We start from the raw sequence: 20,988 nt of genomic DNA, 5'->3' as shown, positions 1-20,988 counted from the left end.
ATTCCCAGATGTTCTCACCCCTAGGAGATACAGAAAGCTGAGTATGGAACAGTATCAGTAGCAAGACAAATGCCAACCTTATTCCAGCTGTGATAAGTGTTTGTTTAACTATTTTAGATATTCTTAGAAACTTCTGGGAGAAGTATTATGCCATCTGGCAATATTCCATGAAGTACTTGTATATGGGCAAACAGTTTTAAAAGAGACAGAGAAACAGCTGTGATTGTAAGACTGAAACTAGTTCTTTAAAATTTCCTGAATATTTGCCTGAGGTTCCTTACTATGTCTAAAAACAGGTTTATTGAGGTATCATTCACATACTAAGCAATTCATCCATTTGAAGTATATAACCCAATGATTTTAATATATTCACAGATACGTACAACCACCATTACAATTTAGAACATTTAATTTCTCAAAAAGATACTGTGTACACTTTAGCTTTTACTCCCCTTTAATCCCATCCCTTCAACCCTAAGCAACTGCTAAACTACTTACTGTCTCTATATATTTACCTATTATGGGCACTTCATGTAAATCAAATTATATTATATGTGGGCTTTTGTGATGGACTTCTTAGCTTAGTGTTTTTGAGATTCATCCATGTTGTAGCATGTATAATTTAACCAGTAAATACAATGGAAATATTCCAAAAACTGAAAAAAACTCAAAATCCGAAACACTTCTGGGCCCATATGCAACCTGTAATGCATTGTTGCAACTCTAAGCATGCACCCCCTCCCCAAAGGCTTGTTATTTGTTTAACAACTGACTGGATTATTTTGTTTAAACTTGCTTATTTGTTTAACAACTGACTGGATTATTTTAGTGGAGTCTCCCCACAACCCCTGCACAGCTTGAAGCCTCTAATGTTGCTTCTCAAGCGGTGCAGCCTTAGGAATGACCACAGTTACCCTGAGATGATTATAGTTTTTTCAGGGCTCTTTTTGGTAGTTTCTTTCCCTGACTGCATCTAGCTGCTAAGCACCACTAAGAGTGGGCTGATTGCCCTGAAATTTTTAACAGTGCTCTTGGGGACACACATTTCTCCTCAGACTACAACATTCAAAGTTGGGAGCCTTTGAAGGAGTTGCCGAGATCAGTGTTTGGGTTTTCTTCTGGTCTTTGGCAGACCTCTCTCTCAGTGTCTTCTCCTAAGTTATCTCTGGCAAATGAGCTGGCTTATAGCTTTGTCTCTCTGTCCAGTAATTTCATCAATTTTTCAATAGCTGTTCACTACAATCTTTATTGTTTTAGAGAGCATCATTAGGCTTAAACTTTTTCATACTCTGTTGGAAATGAAGTCAGTTACCTGTGAGGAGATAAGGAACTTTCTTTTTTATAGTCTGCTTCTCCCACTCAGGCAAAATCTCCAAGCCAGCGGCATGACAAGGCTACACTTTTTACCGAGTCATATTTTAGCTCTAGGAGCTGAGTATGCCATGGGTGGGAAGACAGTAGCCTCAGGTCTCCTCAGCTTGCCTCTGCCATTGAGGAACTACTATTTTAGGAGCTGGGAAAACAGTGATGATGCACTGAACACAGAGCCCCAGTCTCCCAGTGGGGGCTGGGTGGAAGAAGGCAGCCCCACCTTCTGGCTATACTCAACAGGAACTTATCCTTAGCAGTAGGTAGCTGTGGGCAGGATGAGAAATGCTGAAGTCCTGTCCTCCTCAGGAATATGGCCCTTTAACTGGCAGCAGGGAGTAGGCAGGAGTCCTGTGCTCTTAGCTGCATCAGTCTGGAGTGCAGTTTCTATCTCACTAAGCTGGGAGCAGGAAGGGAGGGAGTGGGTCTAGGTTCAAAGACCACAGACTCTTGCTCTCCTTACTGAACCTTTAGTAAATTTTCTCAAATAAATGTTTATTCATTTGCTATATGTGACCAAGACCATTTCCAGATACTTTAAATGATGCTTATATAATTTTCAACAGGTTTGCTGGGGAGCAGGTTGAAGATCCTCACACTGTAATGCTGGAGGTGGCATTTCCCTGAGTTACATCTTGATCCCAGATAAACCTTTCAAAGACTCTTATATTAGTTAAAGTTCATAGGCATTTCCAAATTTCTAGTACACAATTCTGAGTGGTTTTGCCGTATTTTGATCTCTAATAAGAATCTGTAAAACAAATCACTGGTCACTTGTTGTAAAACAAATCACTCGTGTAAATTTTAATGAATTTTCCAGAAAATAGATTTCATGTAAAGTTTTCTGGGTATGCTATTATATACTAGCATCATTTTTTAGATTCCTAGCATTAAGAGAAAATGCTTTAAAAAAAGCTTGTCGGCTGGGTGTGGTGGCTCACACCTTGTAATCCCAGCACTTTGGGAGGCCGAGGTGGGCGGATCATGAGGTCAGGAGTTCAAGACCAGCCTGGCCAAGATGGTGAAACCCCATCTCTACTAAAAATACAAAAATTAGCTGGGCATGGTGGTGTGCACCTGTAATCTCAGCTACTCGGGAGGTGGAGGCAGAGAATTGCTTGTACCTGAGAGGTAAAGGTTGCAGTGAGCCAAGATCACACCACTGCACAGCTTCGGTGACAGAGTGAGACTCCATTTCAAAAATAAAAAATAAAAATTCTTGTCCAACCAACAGCCCACAGGCCACATGTAGCCCAGGATGGTTTTGAATGTGGCCCAATACAAATTTGTAAAGTTTCTTAAAACATGATGTGATTTTTTTGAGATTGTTTTTTCTTTAAGCTCATCAGCTATCGTTAGTGTTAGTGTATTTTATGTGTGGCCCAAGAGAATTATTCTTCTTCCAGTGTGGCCCAGGGAAGCCAAAAGATTGGACATGCCTGCTTCAAAACATCATCATTTAAAAACATTACTTGTCTAGACTGAATATCGCCAATGATAATAGCCTGGAGACCTCAATTTCCAGAAATCCATTTACCTTGTCCACATGTGATAGAAACCTGCAGATGCTTCAAGCTTTGTGTATTGGTTCCAGTTGTTTTCTGTTTGTCCTTAAACTCTAACTGTTGTGGTTTGATCCTGGAAATACCAACTTCTGCTCACGCCAGCCAGTCTCCAGTTGCAGACCCGGGCATCTCCCCCACCTTTTGTTTTTGTTGCCACCTTCTGGAAATCTATGTTTTGCTTATCTGAATTTTCTTTAAATTTGTGGGCCACTAGTTTGTGGTATGTGTGTGGATTAAGCCACTTTAAGGGACTGGAGCAAGCAGGATAAGCAGATGAATATGAAGAAGGGAACTGCAGCAGAACTCATATTATAGAAAGTGACAATCAAGTTATTTTGTCACTTCCCATGCTTTATAATGAAAAATATCTCCAGGCAAGAGAGGGTCATGGTTTTTAAAAAACTATTGCTAAGTCTGTGAATTACAACTTTTGTTGGATTTTAGCTCTTTATATTTGTAAGAAGGTCAGCTTTACAAAACATGTTCACTTCTACTAGCTCACTGGTTACTCCCAACATTCCTTTTTGATAGATGAGGACAGTGCCCCATACAGAGGTTAAATGATACATTACACAGCTAGTTGGAGGCAGAGCTGAGTTATAACCTGGGTCTCCTGACCCCAGTTCCCCTCCACTGGGCCACACAGCCAAATTTATGACCTTCAGCCACCAGAGTCACCACAGAGCACTGATAGGTGCTTGTGGGCTCTATCTAGACTAATGATTGTTGCATCGGTCTGTTTTCATGCTGCTAATGAAGATATACCTGAGACTGGGTAATTTATAAAGAAAAAGAGGTTTAATGGACTCACAGTTCCAGGTGGCTAGGGAGGCCTCACAATCATGGCAGAAGGCGAAAGGCACATCTTACATGGCAGCAGGTGAGAGAGAATGAAAATGGTTCTACTATAAGGACACATGCACACGAATGTTCATTGCAGCACAGTTTACAATAGCAAAGACCTGGAACCAACCCAAATGCCCATCGATGATAGACTGGACAGGAAAAATGTGGCACATATACACCATGGAATATTATGCAGCCATTAAAAATGAGGAGTTCACGTCCTTTGTAGGGACATGGATGAACCTGGAAACCATCATTCTCAGCAAACTGACACAAGAACACAAAACCAAACACCACATGTTCTCACTCATAGGAGGGTGTTGAACAAGGAGAACACATGGACACAGGGAGGGGAGCACTATACACGGGGGTCTGTTGCGGGGGAGTGGGGGGGACAGTGGGGGGGGGAGTTGGGGAGGGATAGCATGGGGAGAAATGCCAGATATGGGTGAGGGGGAGGGAGGCAGCAAATCACACTGCCATGAATGCACCTATGCAACAACTTTGCATGTTTTTCACATGTACCCCAAAACCTAAAATGCAATAAAAAAAAACAAAAAAACAAAAAAACAAAAAAACAAAAAGAAAATGAAGCAAAAGAGGTTTTCTCTTATAAAACCATCAGGTCTCATGAGACTAATTCACTACCACGAGAACAGTATGGGAGAAACTGCTCCCATGATTCAATTATCTCCCAACAGGTCCCTCCTACAGCACATGGGAATTATGGGAGCTACAATTCAAAATGAGATTTGGGTAGCGACACAGCCAAACCATATCAATCATCATCTAAGTGGGAAATAGTTACCTTTTCCAATCCTGCAGAACCTCGGAGAAAGAAATTCCATTCAGCATCAGTTAGAGTTCCTTGCTGACGCATAATCTCAACACAGAGCATAAAGCTATAGATGAGTTTATGTTGTTCAAAAAGTCCTCTTGAAACATTGACATAAGCAGTTAGGAGAGTTTGTTCTAGTAGTATGTCCAGGCGCTGTCGCAGATTTTCTGTCTTTACAGACGTTTCAATGGTGGTATTGAACAACTGTGAAAGAGAGCTGTATCAATGCCTCTGATTTAATTCATTCTCTGGGGAGAAAAAAAAAACCCTCTATCTCCCTTGCTAGCATTCAGTGAGTAAATGGCAGCATGAGAGATGAATACAGTAAGTCTTCAATGTGGCCAATAGGTTCTTGGAAACTGAGACTTTAAGTGAAATGAATGCACAGCAGGTCTTTGAATTATGAACAACCTTGCTTTCGAAATCATTTTGCTATTATATTGATAAGACAAAAAGAACTGATTTCATTATATGTCATTTTGCTTAACAAAGTCACAGTTTCCAAGAACCTATCCACAACATTGAGGACTTACTGTACTATGAAAAAGTCTAGAATTCATCCCAAAGTGATATGTGCTATTTGTTTTCTACACTCCCCGTTCTCTCTTATTTTTTAGCAATGGATCAATGCCAAGCTCTTGACAATATTTAAAAGGTATCATCTTGATGTGAGACATGAAACTTTGGAAAATGAAGGTGAGCTGGCAGGACCAGTTTTTTCACATCTTCAACCCAGATTTGACAAACCCTTCACTTTGGGGTGAGAGATGTAACAGCAAGGTAAGCTCATGCTTATTTCCTAGCACTTCCCCAAGATAATTCTTAGCGTGTAGAAACAATGTGCTAGAATTTTCCTTGAAATGTAAGAGAAACTGATTTTAAAGGAGATTTCTAACCTGTTTCCTACCTGGAAGTTTTGAAAGGAGAATCAGTATTCCAAAGGTATTCAAAACTATCCCATATTATAAAGATATAGAAGGCAGTAGAGATGGTGGCATTGAAGGATTAGGCCTGAGGTAGCCCTCCCCATTTTCTGCAACTTCTAAGAGGAGTGGAAGGGATATCAAAAAATTCCTAAAGGCCCCAAGCTGTGTGAGGAAGCTGAACAAAGCCTGAAGGTGTGGCCTTCCATGAAAGTCATGGGGCAAGGGGGTCTTGCAGCAGAAACTCAGGGGAAGTCCCATCAGGGTCCTGAGGGGCATGTGATTACAGTCTCAGGATCCACAGTCTGAGGGGTAAAGGTGGGAGGTGAGGCAGTACCTGCCCAATCCCTGGGATCAAGATATATTATTCATGGTGAGGGCAGATGGATCAGAACAGACTGGCAGCTGGAAGCCTGCTAAGGACCAAAGCAGATCAGAGCCAAGAAGTGTCCTCTATTCATTCCTAGAAATACTGTGCTGAGGCTGTACAGGCCCTTCCTACCCACCCCTTCTACAAATAAGATGGAGCACAAATGGAAAATGGCCTGACTGTGTCAGTCTCCTCAACAAAATGGTCTCCATTCCCCAAAGTTAAAAGGGCTTAGAGGAAGCCTACAATTATTGTAAAGTCCTTGTTAATTTTCCTGAAAGCTTGGTTGACAAGGGTAATAGATTTTTGTTTTAACACATTCAGGAGAAAAGAGAATTCAGCCTTCTTTAACAATCTGCTAAGAAGCATAGAGGTTAAAGCCCAGTGAATATGTCATAAATATGGTACCAAAATAAAACATGGGAAATCTCAAAATTCCCTAAAGAATTTCACTGTGAAATGGGTTTGGTAGAGGGTATCCTGGCCAAGGCTGTCACCTACAGATATGTTTTGGATTTCTGATTTCCCTTCTAATCCATAAAACTCCAGAGCTTTGATGATTCATCCTATATCACTTTTACTTTCGGCCCAAGATATTTTAGGATATCTTCATTTTTATTTTTTGAAGGAGATTTTAAAACCCTGAAAAGCATAAATTCCAAAACACCCAGGATAAGAAAAGTATTATCAAAAAGTCATTTAGGTGGCATTAAAGGATTTGGTAATTCTTATTTTGCTTGGGTTAATACCTGTTAACTAAAGGAAGGGAGCAGAGATATGAGAACCCAAACCCTTGTCTCTAGGAATTGAGGTTTGAACCCAGCACAGATGGCTTTTAAAAGCTGCTAAAGTGAACATCTTGTTGAAAGACAGCCCAGGCCTATCTAAACAACATGACTCCCATTTCCTTCAATTCCTCATTTCCATTCTTTCCTAGAAATGGAAATTGCTCCTGGACCTCCAACTATTATGAAGGGTACTAAATAAGACCTCTAGAGGAAAAACCAAGCTTGGTCTAATGTCATAAGAATTGTTTGAATACTGGAAATTCAGTAAGAATTACTGGAACGTTATATGCAGAGATCAAAACAGACTCTTCACGAAACACTCATGAGTGTTATGTGGTGCTACACACCATTGGGGATATGGGATGGGTGAGGCTTCATTTTTGCCTCCTGGGAGTTCAGATTCCAGCAGGAGAGAGAAGGCAACCACCCAAGACAATGTGGGTTAACATTATGGCATATGAAGCATATAAAATGTTTTGGATAAAAACTGCTGAAACTGTTTGCTATTCCTCCTCCCATTGAGAGGTAGAGTCTAAATCCCCTTCTCTCAAACTTGGACTATCCTAGTGATTTGATTGACCAACAGACTGTAGCAGAATTGATGTTGCATGAACTTCAAGGTTAGGTCAGAAAAAGTCCTGGAGCTTCCACCTTGGTTTCTTTGGATGTTTGCTTTGGGGAGAGGCCCTCTTGGAACCCAGTTGCCCCGTAGTGAGAAGCCCAAGCCACATGAAGAGGCCACTGCAGGTGCCATGGGTGACAGCCCAGCCATGTGAGCCAGACATTTTGGATGTCCATTCTAGTCAGCTTCCAGATGTTTGCAGCCCCAGCAGCAGGTTTTGCTCGAGAAAGTGGCATTTAGGTTGGGAGTGAAGGCATTCTAAAGAGAGGGAGTGTCAGAAACACAAAAGCATCCAGTTAATCTTGGGAATGTAAATAGATTAATTTGGCTATTGCAGAGGAGTCATGAGAAAGGTGACTGGAGAGATGAAACAGGGACAGGCTGGATGTGGCTTTGGATTCCAGACTATAGAGTCTGAATTGTGTTGATGGGAAATATCTGTGAAAATTCATTTAGAACCTAGGCCTGTGGAACAGTGCTTTGAAAACACTAGGCCTAGGCTGGCCTGGCTTCCAGGTGTGTGAGCCAGCATTGACTATCCAGGGCCATGTAACAGGAAATAAAGATATGTTGCAGGGAAAGAGCATCATGTTCACAGTTCTCCACTGTTTTCTACCAAGTGGCATGCAAGGAGGGAGAGGCCTTTGTTGGCTGAGTTGCGTCATGGGTAGGGTATGAGTATGGATGAACAGAAAAGTCAAAGCAAGTTAAACTGCTCTACCCAGAAGAGGAGACAGCACTGCCAAGAGACTGAGCCAGGGAGGCTATGGTGGGGTGGGCTGAGAGGAGGCCACTGGCACCTGAGAGAACCTCTGGAGTGAATCTCTGGAGAGAACCTCTGATGCAGTTGCTGTGTAGTGAGTAATGCAAACTCTCTGTCTCCCCTGGGAGTCTTTAGCAAAATTGACATTGCCTGCTGAAGCTTTGTGGCATTGAATTTGCTTTTGGAAGAAAAAAGAATGCTGCTACAGAGGATAAGGGGTGAAAACATCCTACTCATGAGACAGCAGATGAAATTCAACTGTGAATATGAGCTAAAGAAGAGAGACTGAAATAAAACAAGAGAGTCTTATAGTCATGTGGTGAAAGTGGGGCAGGAACAGGAAAGATCCCTCTAAATCAAAGGCGGGTGCAGCGAAGGAAAAGGGACAGGCTGTTGCATAAAATGTTTGGGAAATAAAAGATACATAAACCAATCTGGTAAAGGTCGATGCTGTTCAGACTTGAGATATAGCAGAAACACTAACAGTGGAAAGGAATCTAGATTACTGCAGAGGATGTCTGAAGAAATGGCACTGAGCTGTGACTCTTAAAAAAGAGAGAAAGGCAGGCCTAAATGAAAACAAGCATGCTAATTAGTTGAGGAAGTTAGGAGCAAATGAAACTTGCAAAGCAGCCTTCTTCTCTTCCTCTCCAGAGTGTTCTGTGCATATCAGGCAATCGAATCTTTAAAAATATTCTAAATTTTATATGTACATATATATAATAATCAATAACTCTATTCTAAAAACTGAATCTTTGGAAGGGCTGGTGGAACCACTCTTTTTTTTTTTTTTTGAGACAGAGTCACGCTCTGTTGCCCAGGCTGGAGTACAGTGGCATGATCTTCACTTACTGCAACCTTCGCCTCCTGAGCTCAAGCAATTCTCCTGCCCCAGCCTCCTGAGTAGCTGGGATTACAGGCACATGCCACAACACCTGGATAATTTTTGTATTTTTAGTAGAGATGGGGTTTCCCATGTTGGCCAGGGTGGTCTTGAACCTCTGACCTCATGTGATCCACCCACCTTGGCCTCCCAAAGTGCTGGGATTACAGGTATGAGCCATTGCACCTAGCTGGAACCACTGTTGAATCATTCGTGCACCTGGAAGATTTTACCTGATAACTAGACCCATGGCTTGTGTGAGGCAAGAAGTAATTTAACAGGTGTAATGGAAGCCAAAGAGATGACTTTCATTAACAACAGGAAAACACTTACCTGTTTAAAGTATTTTAACGAGTACTGGTACATAGGATCTATTTCTGAGAGGCTTGCAATGACAAAGTACATCAGAGAGCCTCGAGTGGCCACTGGACGATACTTCTCACGAGCCACATTGATCATCTGCTCAGTGGACTCTGCTTCTTCCAGCCTGGTTTTAATGGCACCAGAAGTGATCTGAATAAACATATAATAACAAGTTCTTAGGGATCTGTTCCAGAAAAATAGTGGGACTTTTGGAATGTATCCAGTTAGGTCTAGGGAAGAAATAAGGATAGAATGAGTTGGTGATTACAGCAAGGGGTCCCGAGGTAGAAAGACTGAGTCTCAGGGCTTGGCGACCTGAATAAGCTGACCTTTCTTCCTTCTAGTGTTAAGAATAGGCAGAGGGCAACAGGCAATACAAGTAGCTTTGAAAACATAGGAACAGCACATTTCTGAGACTCAATCTGAGTTACTCCTACAATGCAAACACTAACACAGCACTCCTAATTGCTCCTGAACTTCTTTGTGAGAAGTCCAGGGCTCACACAATGAATGAAGGTATGAAAAGAGAAGGGATACCCAGGAAAACACCCAAAAGAATGGAGTAGAGAGTTGCTGGAAGGCAGTGGCACCACATCCCTCCCTGGAATAACAAGGGTGACTAATATTCTTATTCTTTACATAGTGTTCCCAGGTACAGACATGTGGGATAGAAGCTGTTTTTTGTGGAGGATTATAACCCTAAGTGAGTTACAGAAGATTTTGGGGTCTTTTGGTTTTCTGCACTTTGGGTTTGTGGGTCTGGGGAGCCCTCTGGCCAATAGACCTTCCAAGATTCCCTTCTCTGTGTCTTTCAGTCTCTCTCTCTCTTTCTTTTTTTCTAAATTAATTAATTACTCTTTCAAAAAAAAATATATTTTTTATTGCATTTTAGGTTTTGGGGTACTGTGAAGGACATGCACAACTGTTGCATAGGTAGACACATGGCAGTGTGATCTGCTGCCTTCCTCGCCATCACCTATATCTGGCATTTCTCCCCATGCTATCTCTCCCCAACTTCCCACCCCCCGCTGTCCCTCCCCTATTTCCTCCTGACAGACCGCAGTGTGTGATGCTCCCCTCCCTGTGTCCATGAGTTCTCATTGTTCAACACTTGCCTGTGAGTGAGAACATGTGGTGTTTGATTTTCTGTTCTTGTGTCAGTTTGCTGAGAATAATGGTTTCCAGGTTCATTCATGTCCCTACAAAGGACACGAACTCATCGTTTTTGATGGCTGCATAATATTCCATGTATATGTGCCACATTTTCCCTGTCCAGTCTATCATTGATGGGCATTTGGGTTGGTTCCAGGTCTTTGCTATTGTAAATAGTACTGCAATGAACATTCGTGTGCATGTGTCCTTATAGTAGAACAATTTATAATCCTTTGGATATTTACCCAGTAATGGGATTGCTGGGTCAAATGGAATTTCTATTTCTAGGTCCTTGAGGAATCGCCACACTGTCTTCCACAATTACACTCCCACCAATAGTGTAAAAGTGTTCCTATTTCTCCACATCCTCTCCAGCATCTGTTGTCTCCTGATTTTTTAATGATCACCATTCTAACTGGCATGAGATGGTATCTCAATGTAGTTTTGATTGTATTTCTCTAATGACCAGTGATGATGAGCATTTTTTCATATGTTTGTTGGCCTCATATATGTTTTCTTTTGTAAAGTGTCTGTTCATATCCTTTGCCCACTTTTGAATGAGCTTGTTTGATTTTTTCTTGTAAATCGGTTTTAGTTCTTTGTAGATTCTGGATTATCAGCCCTTTGTCAGATGGGTAGACTGCAAAAATTTTTTCCCATTCTGTTGGTTGCCAATTCACTCTAATGATTGTTTCTTTTGCTGTGCAGAAGCTATGGAGTTTGATTAGGTCCCATTTGTCTATTTTGGCTTTTGTTGCCAATGCTTTTGGTGTTTTGGTCATAAAGTCCTTGCCTACGCCTATGTCCTGAATGGTTTTGCCTAGGGTTTCTTCTAGGGTTTTTATGGTGTTAGGTCTTATGTTTAAGTCTTTAAACAATCTGGAGTTAATTTTAGTGTAAGGTGTCAGGAAGGGGTCCAGTTTCTGCTTTCTGCACATGGCTATCAGTTTTCCCAACACCATTTATTAAACAGGGAATCCTTTCCCCATTGCTTGTTTTTGTCAGCTTTGTCAAAGATCAGATGGTTGTAGATGTGTTGTGTTGCCTCCGAGGCCTCTGTTCTGTTCCATTGGTCTATATATCTGTTTTGCTACCAGTACCATGCTGTTTTGCTTACTGTAGCCTTGTAGTATAGTTTGAAGTCTGGTAGTGTGATGCCTCCCGCTTTGTTCCTTTTGCTTACAATTGACTTGGCTATGTGGGCTCTCCTTTGGTTCCATATGAAGTTTAAGGTGATTTTTTACAGTTCTGTGAAGAAGGTCATTGGTAGCTTGATGGGGATAGCGTTGAATCTGTAAATTACTTTGGGCAGTATGGCCATTTTCATGATATTGATTCTTCCTAACCATGAACATGGAATGTTTCTCCATCTGTTTGTGTCCTCTCTTATTTCGTTGAGCAGTGGTTTGTAGTTCTCCTTGAAGAGGTCCTTTACGTACCTTGTTAGTTGTATTCCTAGGTATTTTATTCTCTTTGTAGCAATTGTGAATGGAAGTTCATTCTTGATTTGGCTCTCTTTAAGTCTGTTATTGGTGTATAGGATTGCTTGTGATTTTTGCACATTGATTTTGTATCCTGAGACTTTGCTGAAGTTGCTTATCAATTTCAGGAGATACTGGGCTGAGACGATGGGGTCTTCTAGATATACAATCATGTCATCTGCAAATAGAGACAATTTGACTTCCTCCTTTCCTATTTGAATACCCTTTATTTCTTTTTCTTGCCTGATTGCTCTGGCTAGAACTTCCAATACTATACTGAGTAGGAGTGGTGAGAGAGGGCATCCGTCTAGTGCCAGATTTCAAAGGGAATGCTTCCAGTTTTTGCCCATTCAGTATGTTATGGGCTGTCAGTTTGTCATAAATAGCTTTTATTATTTTGAGATACGTTCCATTGATACCCAGTTTATTGAGGGTTTTTAGCATAAAGGGCTGTTGAATTTTGTCAAAAGCCTTCTCTGCATCAATTGAGATAATCATGTGGTTTTTGTCTTTGGTTCTGTTTATGTGGTGAATTACGTTTATTGACTTGCATATGTTGAACCAGCCTTGCATCCCCGGGATGAAGCCTACTTGATCATGGTGGATAAGCTTTTTGATGTACTGTTGCAATCGGTTTGCCAGTATTTTATTGAAGATTTTTGCATCTATGTTAATCATGGATATTAGCCTGAAGTTTTCTTTTCTTGTTGAGCCTCTGTCGGGTTTTGGTATCAGGATGATGTTGGTCTTATAAAATGATTTGGAAAGGATTCCCTCTTTTTGGATTGTTTGGAATAGTTTCAGAAGGAATGGTATCAGCTCCTCTTTGTATGTCTGGTAGAATTCGGCTGTGAACCCATCTGAACCTGGGCTTTTTTTGGGTGGTAGGCTATTAATTGCTGCCTCAACTTCAGCCCTTGTTATTGGTCTATTCAGGGTTTCAACTTCTTCCTGGTTTAGTCTTGGGAGGATGCAAGTGTCCAGGAATTTATCCATTTCTTCCAGGTTTACTAGTTCATGTGCATAGAGTTGTTTGTAATAATCTCTGATGATGGTTTGTATTTCTGTGGGATCTGTGGTGATATCCTCTTTATTGTTTTTTATTGCATGTATTGATTATTCTCTCTTTTCTTTTTTATTAATCTGGCTAGTGGTCTGTCTCTTTTGTTGATCTTTTTGAAAAACCAGGTCCTAGACTTATTGATTTTTTGAAGGGTTTTTTGTGTCTCTATTCTCCTTCAGTTCTGCTTTGTTCTTTTCCTTGCTTCTCATGTGGGCATTTATTGCTACAAATTTTCCTCTAGATATTGGTTTAAATGTGTTCCAGGGATTCTGGTCCGTTGTATATTCGATCTCGTTGGTTTTGAATAACATCTTTATTTCTGCCTTCATTTCACTGTTTATCCAGTCAACATTCAAGAGCCAGCTGTTCAGTTTCCATGAAGTTGTGCGGTTCTAGTTAGTTTCTTAATCCTGAGTTCTAATTTGATTGCACCGTGGTCTGAGAGACTGTTTGTTATGATTTCTGTTCTTCGGTATTTGCTGAGGAGTGATTTACATCCAATTATGTGGTCAATTTTAGAGTAGGTATGATGTGGTGCTCAGAAGAATGGGGTGGAGAGTTCTGTAGATGTCTATCAGGTTTGCTTGGTCCAGATCTGAGTTCAAGTCCTGCATATCCTTGTTAATTTTCTGTCTTGTTGATCCATCTAATATTGACAGTGGAATGTCAAGGTTTCCCACTAACATTGTGTGGAAGTCTAAGTCTCTTTGTAGGTTGTTAGGAACTTGCTTTATGTAATTAGGTGCTCCTGTATTGGGTGCATATATATTTAGGATCATTAGGTCTGTTTGTTGCATTGATCCTTTTACCATTATGTAATGCCCTTTTGTCTCTTTTGATCTTTGTTGGTTTAAAGTCTATTTTATCAGAGACTAGGATTGCAATTCCTGCTTTTTTTTTGATCTCCATTTGCTTGGTAAATCTTCCTCCATCCCTTTATTTTGAGCCTATGTGCATCATTGCATGTGAGGTGGGTTTCCTGGATACAGTATGCTGATGGGTTTTGATTTTTTATCCAATTTGCCAGTCTGTGTCTTTGATTGGGGCATTTAGCCCATTTACATTTAAGGTTAATATTGTTATGTGTGAATTTGATCCTGCCATTTTGATGCTAGCTGGTTGTTTTGCCCATTAATTGATGCAGTTTCTTCATTGTGTTGATGCTCTTTACGATTTGGTCAATTTTTGGAGTGTCTGGTAATGATTGTTCCTTTGTATGCTTAGTGCTTCTTTCAGGAGCTCTTGTAAGGCAGGCCCAGTGATGATGAAATCTCTGAGCAATTGCATGTTCATAAAGGATTTTATTTCTTCTCTGTGTATGAAGCTTAGTTTGGCTGGATATGAAATTCTAGGTTGAAAGTTATTTTCTTTAAGGATGTTGAATACTGGCCTACACTCTTCTGGCCTGTAGGGTTTCTGCCGAGAGATCTGCTGTGAGTCTGATGGGCTTCCCTTTGTGAGTAACCCGACCTTTCTCTCTGGCTGCGCTTAGCATTTTTTCATTTATTTCAACCCTGGTGAATCTGACGATTATGTGCCTTGGGGTTGCTCTTCTTGAGGAATATCTTTGTGGTGTTCTCTGTATTTCCTGGACTTGAATATTGGCCTGTCTTGTTAGGTTGTGAAGTTCTCCTGGATAATAACCTGAAGAGTGTTTTTCAGCTTGGATTCATTCTCTCCATCACATTCAGGTACACCTGTCAAATGTAGATTAGGTCTTTTCACATAATCCCATATTTCTTGGAGGCTTTGTTCATTTCTTTTCACTCTTTTTTCTCTAATCTTGCCTTCTTGTTCTATTTCATTGAGGTGATCTTCAATTTCTGATATCCTTTCTTCTGCTTGGTTGATTTGGCTATTGAAACTTGGGGCTTTCGAAGTTCTCGTGTTGTGTTTTTCAGCTCCATCAATTCATTTATACTCTTCTCTAAGCTGTTTATCATCATTAGCATTTTGTCAAACCTTTTTTCAAGGTTCTTAGTTTCTTTGCATTGGGTTAGAACATGTTTGTTTAGCTCAGAGAAGTTTGTTATTACCCACTTTCTGAAGCTTGTTTCTGTCAATTCATCAGACTAATTCTCTATCCAGCCTTGTCCCCTTGCTGGTGAGGAGTTGTGATCCCTTGGAGGAGGGGAAGCATTTTGGTTTTGGGTGTTTTCATCCTTTTTGCACTGGTTTCTTCACATCTTTGTGGTTTTATCTACCTGTGGTCTTTGTAGTTGGTAACTTTCGGAAGAGGTCTCTGAGTGGACGTCCTTTTTGTTGATGATGAAGTTATTTATTTCCGTTTTTTAGTTTTGCTTCTAACAGTCAAGCTCCTCTGCTGTAGGACTGCTGGAGGTCCACTCCAGACCTTGCTTGCTTGGGGATCACCCGTGGTGGCTGTAGAACAGTAAGGGTTGCTGCCAGTTTCTTCTTCTGTTATCTTTGTCCCAGAAGGATACCTGCAAGATGTCAGCCTGAGCTCTCCTTTATGAGGTGTCTCTTTGGATATATGCCTTGGGGAGCTGCTTGGGGAGACAGTCTGTCCCTTTTAGGAGCTAAAGTGCTGAGCTATGAGCTATGTTGTTCCATTCAGAGCTGTTGGGCAGGTACATTTAAGTCTGCTGCAGCAGAACTCATAACTGCCTTTTTTTCTCAGGTGCTCTGTCCTGGGAAGGTGGGGCTTTATTTATAAGTTCCTGATATGCTGCTGCCTTTTTTCAGAGATGCCCTGCTCAGCAAGGAGGTATCCTAGTCATAGTCTGCCAGCAGAAGCATTGGTGAGCTGCCGTGGGCTCTGCCCAGTTGCTGTTTTGATATTGCAATCTCAAGGGACTGTATGACATAAAGCAGTCAACCAGTTTTTAGGTCAACAAAAGCAAAAAAAAAAAACCTATGTGCTTCTGGCTTAATAAAGACAAAGGGATTTTTGTTTTTCAGTAGATTATTTTGTTTCTCACAAATGTATGAAAATCATTTTGAAAGCTGTGTTCTTAGTATACACTCCTTAAATGATGGTTTGAATCTGAGAAACAATTTACTGAAGAAGTTTAATGTAAAACTTCATCTTACTATCAACACATTTTTGTTGAGTAACAATTATGTGCAACCACTGTGTGCAATCCTTGGAGAAGGAATATCAAAATGAACTATTCACAGATTCCCACTGCATAGAACTTAACAACCTAACAGAAGAGATAGGCCATGTAATTGCATAATTGTGACATAGGGTAAACAGTGACAAGTGCTGTACTAGAGATTCAGATAAGACACTGTAGAAGTTCTGAGGAGGAGGAAGTTAATTTCCACTGGGAATATCAGAGAGAGGCTTCCTGCAGGTGATGGCATTCATATAAAAGTTTACTGTCTTTGTTCCTTTCAATTTATATCTTGTTCCAGTTCTTTACATTATGTGTTTTATTTAAGAAATGTGGACAAGACAAGAGGAGCAGTGGTCTACAGTTTCTCAACGTTTCTTTGGTTGGCAAGGAGCCCCGACACGAAGGACCTGTTGTGTGTCCATGGAAGCCCGGTGTGGCCCCCGTCTTGCTTTAAAAGCTCTTGCAGGACCCTCAAAGGCTGTAGCTATAGCTTCTGAAGTAACACACTTTCTATAAATACTAAAAATATTTTACTTGCCTTTGAATCCTGGAGTGTGTCAATAAGTTCTTCATTGTCCAGAATATTTCCTTCAGAGGTGAAGAGCATTCTCAGAATTTTCTCTTCGATAGTTTTCAACTGGTTTTTATCAGCGTTAATCCTCATGATGAGCTTGATTCTTTGTTCTTCCAACTTGGGTTTTTCAAGTCGCACCACATCACTAAAACCAAAGTTCAGATACCTAAATTATGTCTCTGCCCCAAAGTTGCTTCTATTTTTCTTTCTCTGTTTGTAAGCATTCTTATTCTGAATACTATTTAGCTGAGCATTAATGCTGATAGCTGAATCTGAATGCAAAACATGTCTCTTTTGCTAGGTTTACACAGTAGCTTATGACTCAACTACATGTTAGTTCTGATTCTTCATTTTGTATTTGAGAGATGCATGCTATGAAGTTCCCATACCTTCTGCTCATCTCTTAGGAAGACCTGCTTAACACTTGATCTCTCTAATTCAGTTTCTGTCTCTAACACTTGCTTGTGCCAAGATGAAAATGGTGCCTGGAATATTTATGGTGCCTGGGATAGTCTTTCTGTATCAACATGGGAGGTTCTGAAATCACACCACCTCTGTGAAATGATTTTTGATTGCATGTGAAAAAGGAGCCTTACCTCCAGCTTCATCTCTGTAGAAACATGTGAACTTGTATCTCCCTTCACTTGTTCTTTCATAATTTGCTCCCAGTCTCCATTTGCAAGAGTTAATCTTTATTAAGCACTACTCTATGCCACACACCTTGCTGAGAGTTTTATGTGGATTATCTATTAATCCTTCGAATGCCCCTCTAAGGTGGGCACTGTGGTTATCGCCCCCAGCTTGCAGATGAACAAACAGACACTAGTGAGTCACTTCCTAAGATCACATGGCTATGAGAGGCCAAGGTGGGCTTGTACCTGGGTCTGCTGGCTCCAGAGCATGTGCTGTTACTAGTATGCTGCCTCAAGTAACAACCCATTATTTACTCGTTATGTACATGCTGAATTCAGATACCTTGAAATTATTATATAAAGAATATTAAAAATCATAACCTGAAATTCAAGTGTTTAAATAAGTTTTTTGTAAGAGAGGGGTTTAAAGAATTTTTAAGATAAAGGTGAGCTCAGGAAACAGCTTGAGAGAAACAATAAGTTAAGAATCAAAAGGGCCTGCCAAGAAAGTCTATGAGATAAGTTAGAGTTTCTGGAAACAGAAAGGAAGACAGAAGAAGGTGGACTATCTGAGTGGTTGAATGGAATTCCTTGAAGTTGAAAAATGGCCTGTATTAAAGATTTAAACATAAGTGCCAACACCATAAAAACCCTAGAAGAAAACCCAGGCAATACGATTCAGGACATAGGCATGGGCAAGGACTTCATGACTAAATCACCAAAAGCAATGGCAAGAAAAGTCAAAATAGACAAATGAGATCCAATTAAACTAAAGAGCTTCTGCACAGCAAAAGAAACTATCATTAGAGTGAACTGGCAATCAAGAGAACAGGAAAACATTTTTTGCAGTCTACCCATCTGACAAAGGCCTAATATCCAGAATCTACAAAGAACTTACCCAATTTTACAAGAAAAAAACAAACAAACAATCCTATCAAAAAGTGGATGAAGGATATGAAAAGACACTCTCAAAGAAGTTATTTGTGCAGCCAACAAACATATGAGAAAAAGCTCATCATCACTGGTCAAGAGAGAAATGCAAATCAAAACCACATTGAGATACCATCTCACGCCAGTTAGAATGGCGATCATTAAAAAATCAGGAGACAACAGATGCTGGAGAGGTTGTGGAGAAACAGGAATGCTTTTACACTGTTCATAGGAGTGTAAATTAGTTCAACCATTGTGGAAGACAGTGTGGTGATTCCTCAAGGATCTAGAACTAGAGATATCATTGACCCAGCAATCCCATTACTGGGTATATACCCAAAGGATTATAAATCATTACATTATAAAGACACATGCACACATATGTTTATTGTGGCACTGTTCACAATAGCAAAGACTTGGACCAACCCAAATGCCCATCAATGATAGGCTGGATAAAGGAAATGTGGCATAGATACACCATGGAATATTATGAAGCCATAAAAAAGGATGAGTTCATGTACTTGGCAGGGACATGGATGAACCTGGAAACTATCATTCTCAGCAAACTTACACAAGAACAGAAAACCAAACAATGCGTGTTCTTACCCCTAAGTGGGTGTTGAACAGTGAGAACACATGGACACGGGGAGGGGAACATCACACACCGTGGCCTGTCAGGGGGTGGGGGGCTAGGGAAGGGATAGCATTAGGAGAAATATCTAATGTAGATGATGGGGTGATGGATGCAGCAAACCACCATGGCACGTGTATACTTATGTAACAAACCTGTACGTTCTGCACATGTACCCCAGAACTTAAAATATAATAGAAAAAAAAAGAGAAAAATGGTGCTGCCCCAGAAAGACTAAGGCATTGTGGTTGGCATTCTCCAGGAGGCAGGGAGGTGAACTGTGGTGTTCAAAATTGAGAGGATCTGAGGAAAACTGTAATGAGCAACTGAGCATAATGAGTATCTCTGCCTGTCCAGGAGCTCAGCAGAGTAGGGGACAACTGAAATAGGTGACAGCCTGTCAGAACACAGGCAGACCCAGATCTATCCTCACCCTGGCTTTGGGCTGTTAGCTTCCTCTTTCAATGCCATCAATCTAGGAGAAATAGCAGGGAGATTATGCACCCCATGACTGAGTCCCAGCATTTCCCATGCTCTGATCAGGGCACTTCTTCTTGTCCCAGGCAGCCTAACATGCTGGCAGCTTAGTGACATAGCTGAGTTTAATTATGCACAAGAATAAACTGGTATGCAAAATGTTCAGCCAAGTCCTTACAACAAATTCATAAAATATGGTGAAATAACCTTTAATTGGAAAGAAGTTAACCTAGTGGAAGGTAAGCAAGTTAGTAGCTGGCAGAATAATTCCTAAGACAAACTAGAGAAACAAGACTTAAGCTCATTAGTGACAACAAGGGTAAGTCAGGATGATCTTGACTTGAATATAAGAGATACTTTTTTGAACATGGGTCTAAATTATATGTTTCTTTAGAGTGACTGAAAATACATATATATGTATTCCTATATACATACATATGTGTACATATGTGTTGGTTAAATATATATTAAATATAAAATTAATTTTGAATCAACCTCAATGCTATTATTTTAATAAATATTTTAAAAGTTTTTCTCCTGAACCTCTTGGCTAATTCTGATGATTAATATTAACAACTCATAATCCGATAGTCAGGAAATAGGGATCTAATCACATACAGAGTACACTAAGAAAGGATATATATATGTGTATTATATATATTTTATATATATGCATATATATGTGTGTATTATATATATATTATATAATATATATGTGTGCATTATACATATATTTTATATATTATATAACACACATTATTATATACATATTATATATATTTAATACACACCTATATATGCATATAAAATATATATAAAATATGCATATATAGGTGTGTATTATATATATATATTTGAAGTGGACAGTTAAATACACTAAGAAAACACCTAAAGACCAGTGAAGCAGGAACAAATGTATTTGGAGTAGCTGCTTTTTCACAGATATGGACCAGTGCATTTCTAGGAACAACAGAAAGACTGAGTTTATTCACTTGCTCAAGCTGGAAATCCTAGTGAAGGGAAGAGGCAGGGCATGGCTGCCAGCCTGGTTCTAACAGTTGGGGGGAATTAAGGGTCTATCGTTGTTGTCCTTGAGAAGACAGTGGGCAAGATCAGCTGCCATGAGCAGCTACATAAATATTAAAGAACTTGGCCATTTACTTGTATTTTTTTTTGATTATGGGTTCATGTATAGTACTTTTACACAGCAGAAAATTTTCTTTGTCAGTATTTCCAAACAAAATATTTAGGAAACCCATGACACCCTCTCCCCTCCCCCCAGTTTCCGTTTTTTTTTTTTTTTACCTTAACAACTGATCCTCCAGACCTGATTTTGTTACAGTGAAATTGATAATGGTAACTTTAATGCATACCTGGAAGAGAAGCACAGAGTGCATAAAAATGCTTAAGTGCAAACTAATATAATACCTTTCTTTATTAGAACACAGCTCATTACTACCCAGGTGGATGTATCTCAGGTCTAACTGCACACACACTTACCCCCACATATACTTTTGGTATAATGTAGCTTATAAAATCCTCATATGTTTTTCCCTGCCAGTATGAATTACAATCTTGTTCCTGAAACACCAGTTATAGAATCCTACATGGTGTTTTACAGAAAGGTGAGCCAGCA

The 20,988-nt window shown here is 40.1% G+C and overlaps 1 protein-coding gene across 17 annotated transcripts in view; it reads right to left on the bottom strand.

The window, feature by feature from the left end:
• The window catches only part of DNAH6 (dynein axonemal heavy chain 6), a 359,634-nt gene that overhangs the window by 77,034 nt on the left and 261,612 nt on the right, over positions 1-20,988 (bottom strand). For 15 of the 17 annotated variants that reach the window (XR_010343231.1, XR_010343232.1, XR_010343233.1 and 12 more), the window contains 4 exons: positions 20,658-20,725; positions 16,647-16,827; positions 9,300-9,479; positions 4,588-4,821 (listed from right to left, as the gene is read on the bottom strand). Coding sequence is in view for 14 of the 17 variants with exons in the window: in XM_064377854.1 (XP_064233924.1) it covers positions 4,588-4,821; positions 9,300-9,479; positions 16,647-16,827; positions 20,658-20,725 (663 nt within the window). In the remaining 3 variants the exon portion in view is untranslated. The other 2 variants (XM_064377866.1, XM_064377865.1) reach the window with 2 other exon arrangements.

The sequence above is a fragment of the Aotus nancymaae genome, unplaced genomic scaffold, assembly GCF_030222135.1.
Source record: "Aotus nancymaae isolate 86718 unplaced genomic scaffold, 86718_ANA_hifiasm-v0.15.2.pri h1tg000017l, whole genome shotgun sequence".
Taxonomy (NCBI): domain Eukaryota; kingdom Metazoa; phylum Chordata; class Mammalia; order Primates; family Aotidae; genus Aotus; species Aotus nancymaae.
This window is presented reverse-complemented; position numbering and strand designations above follow the sequence as displayed.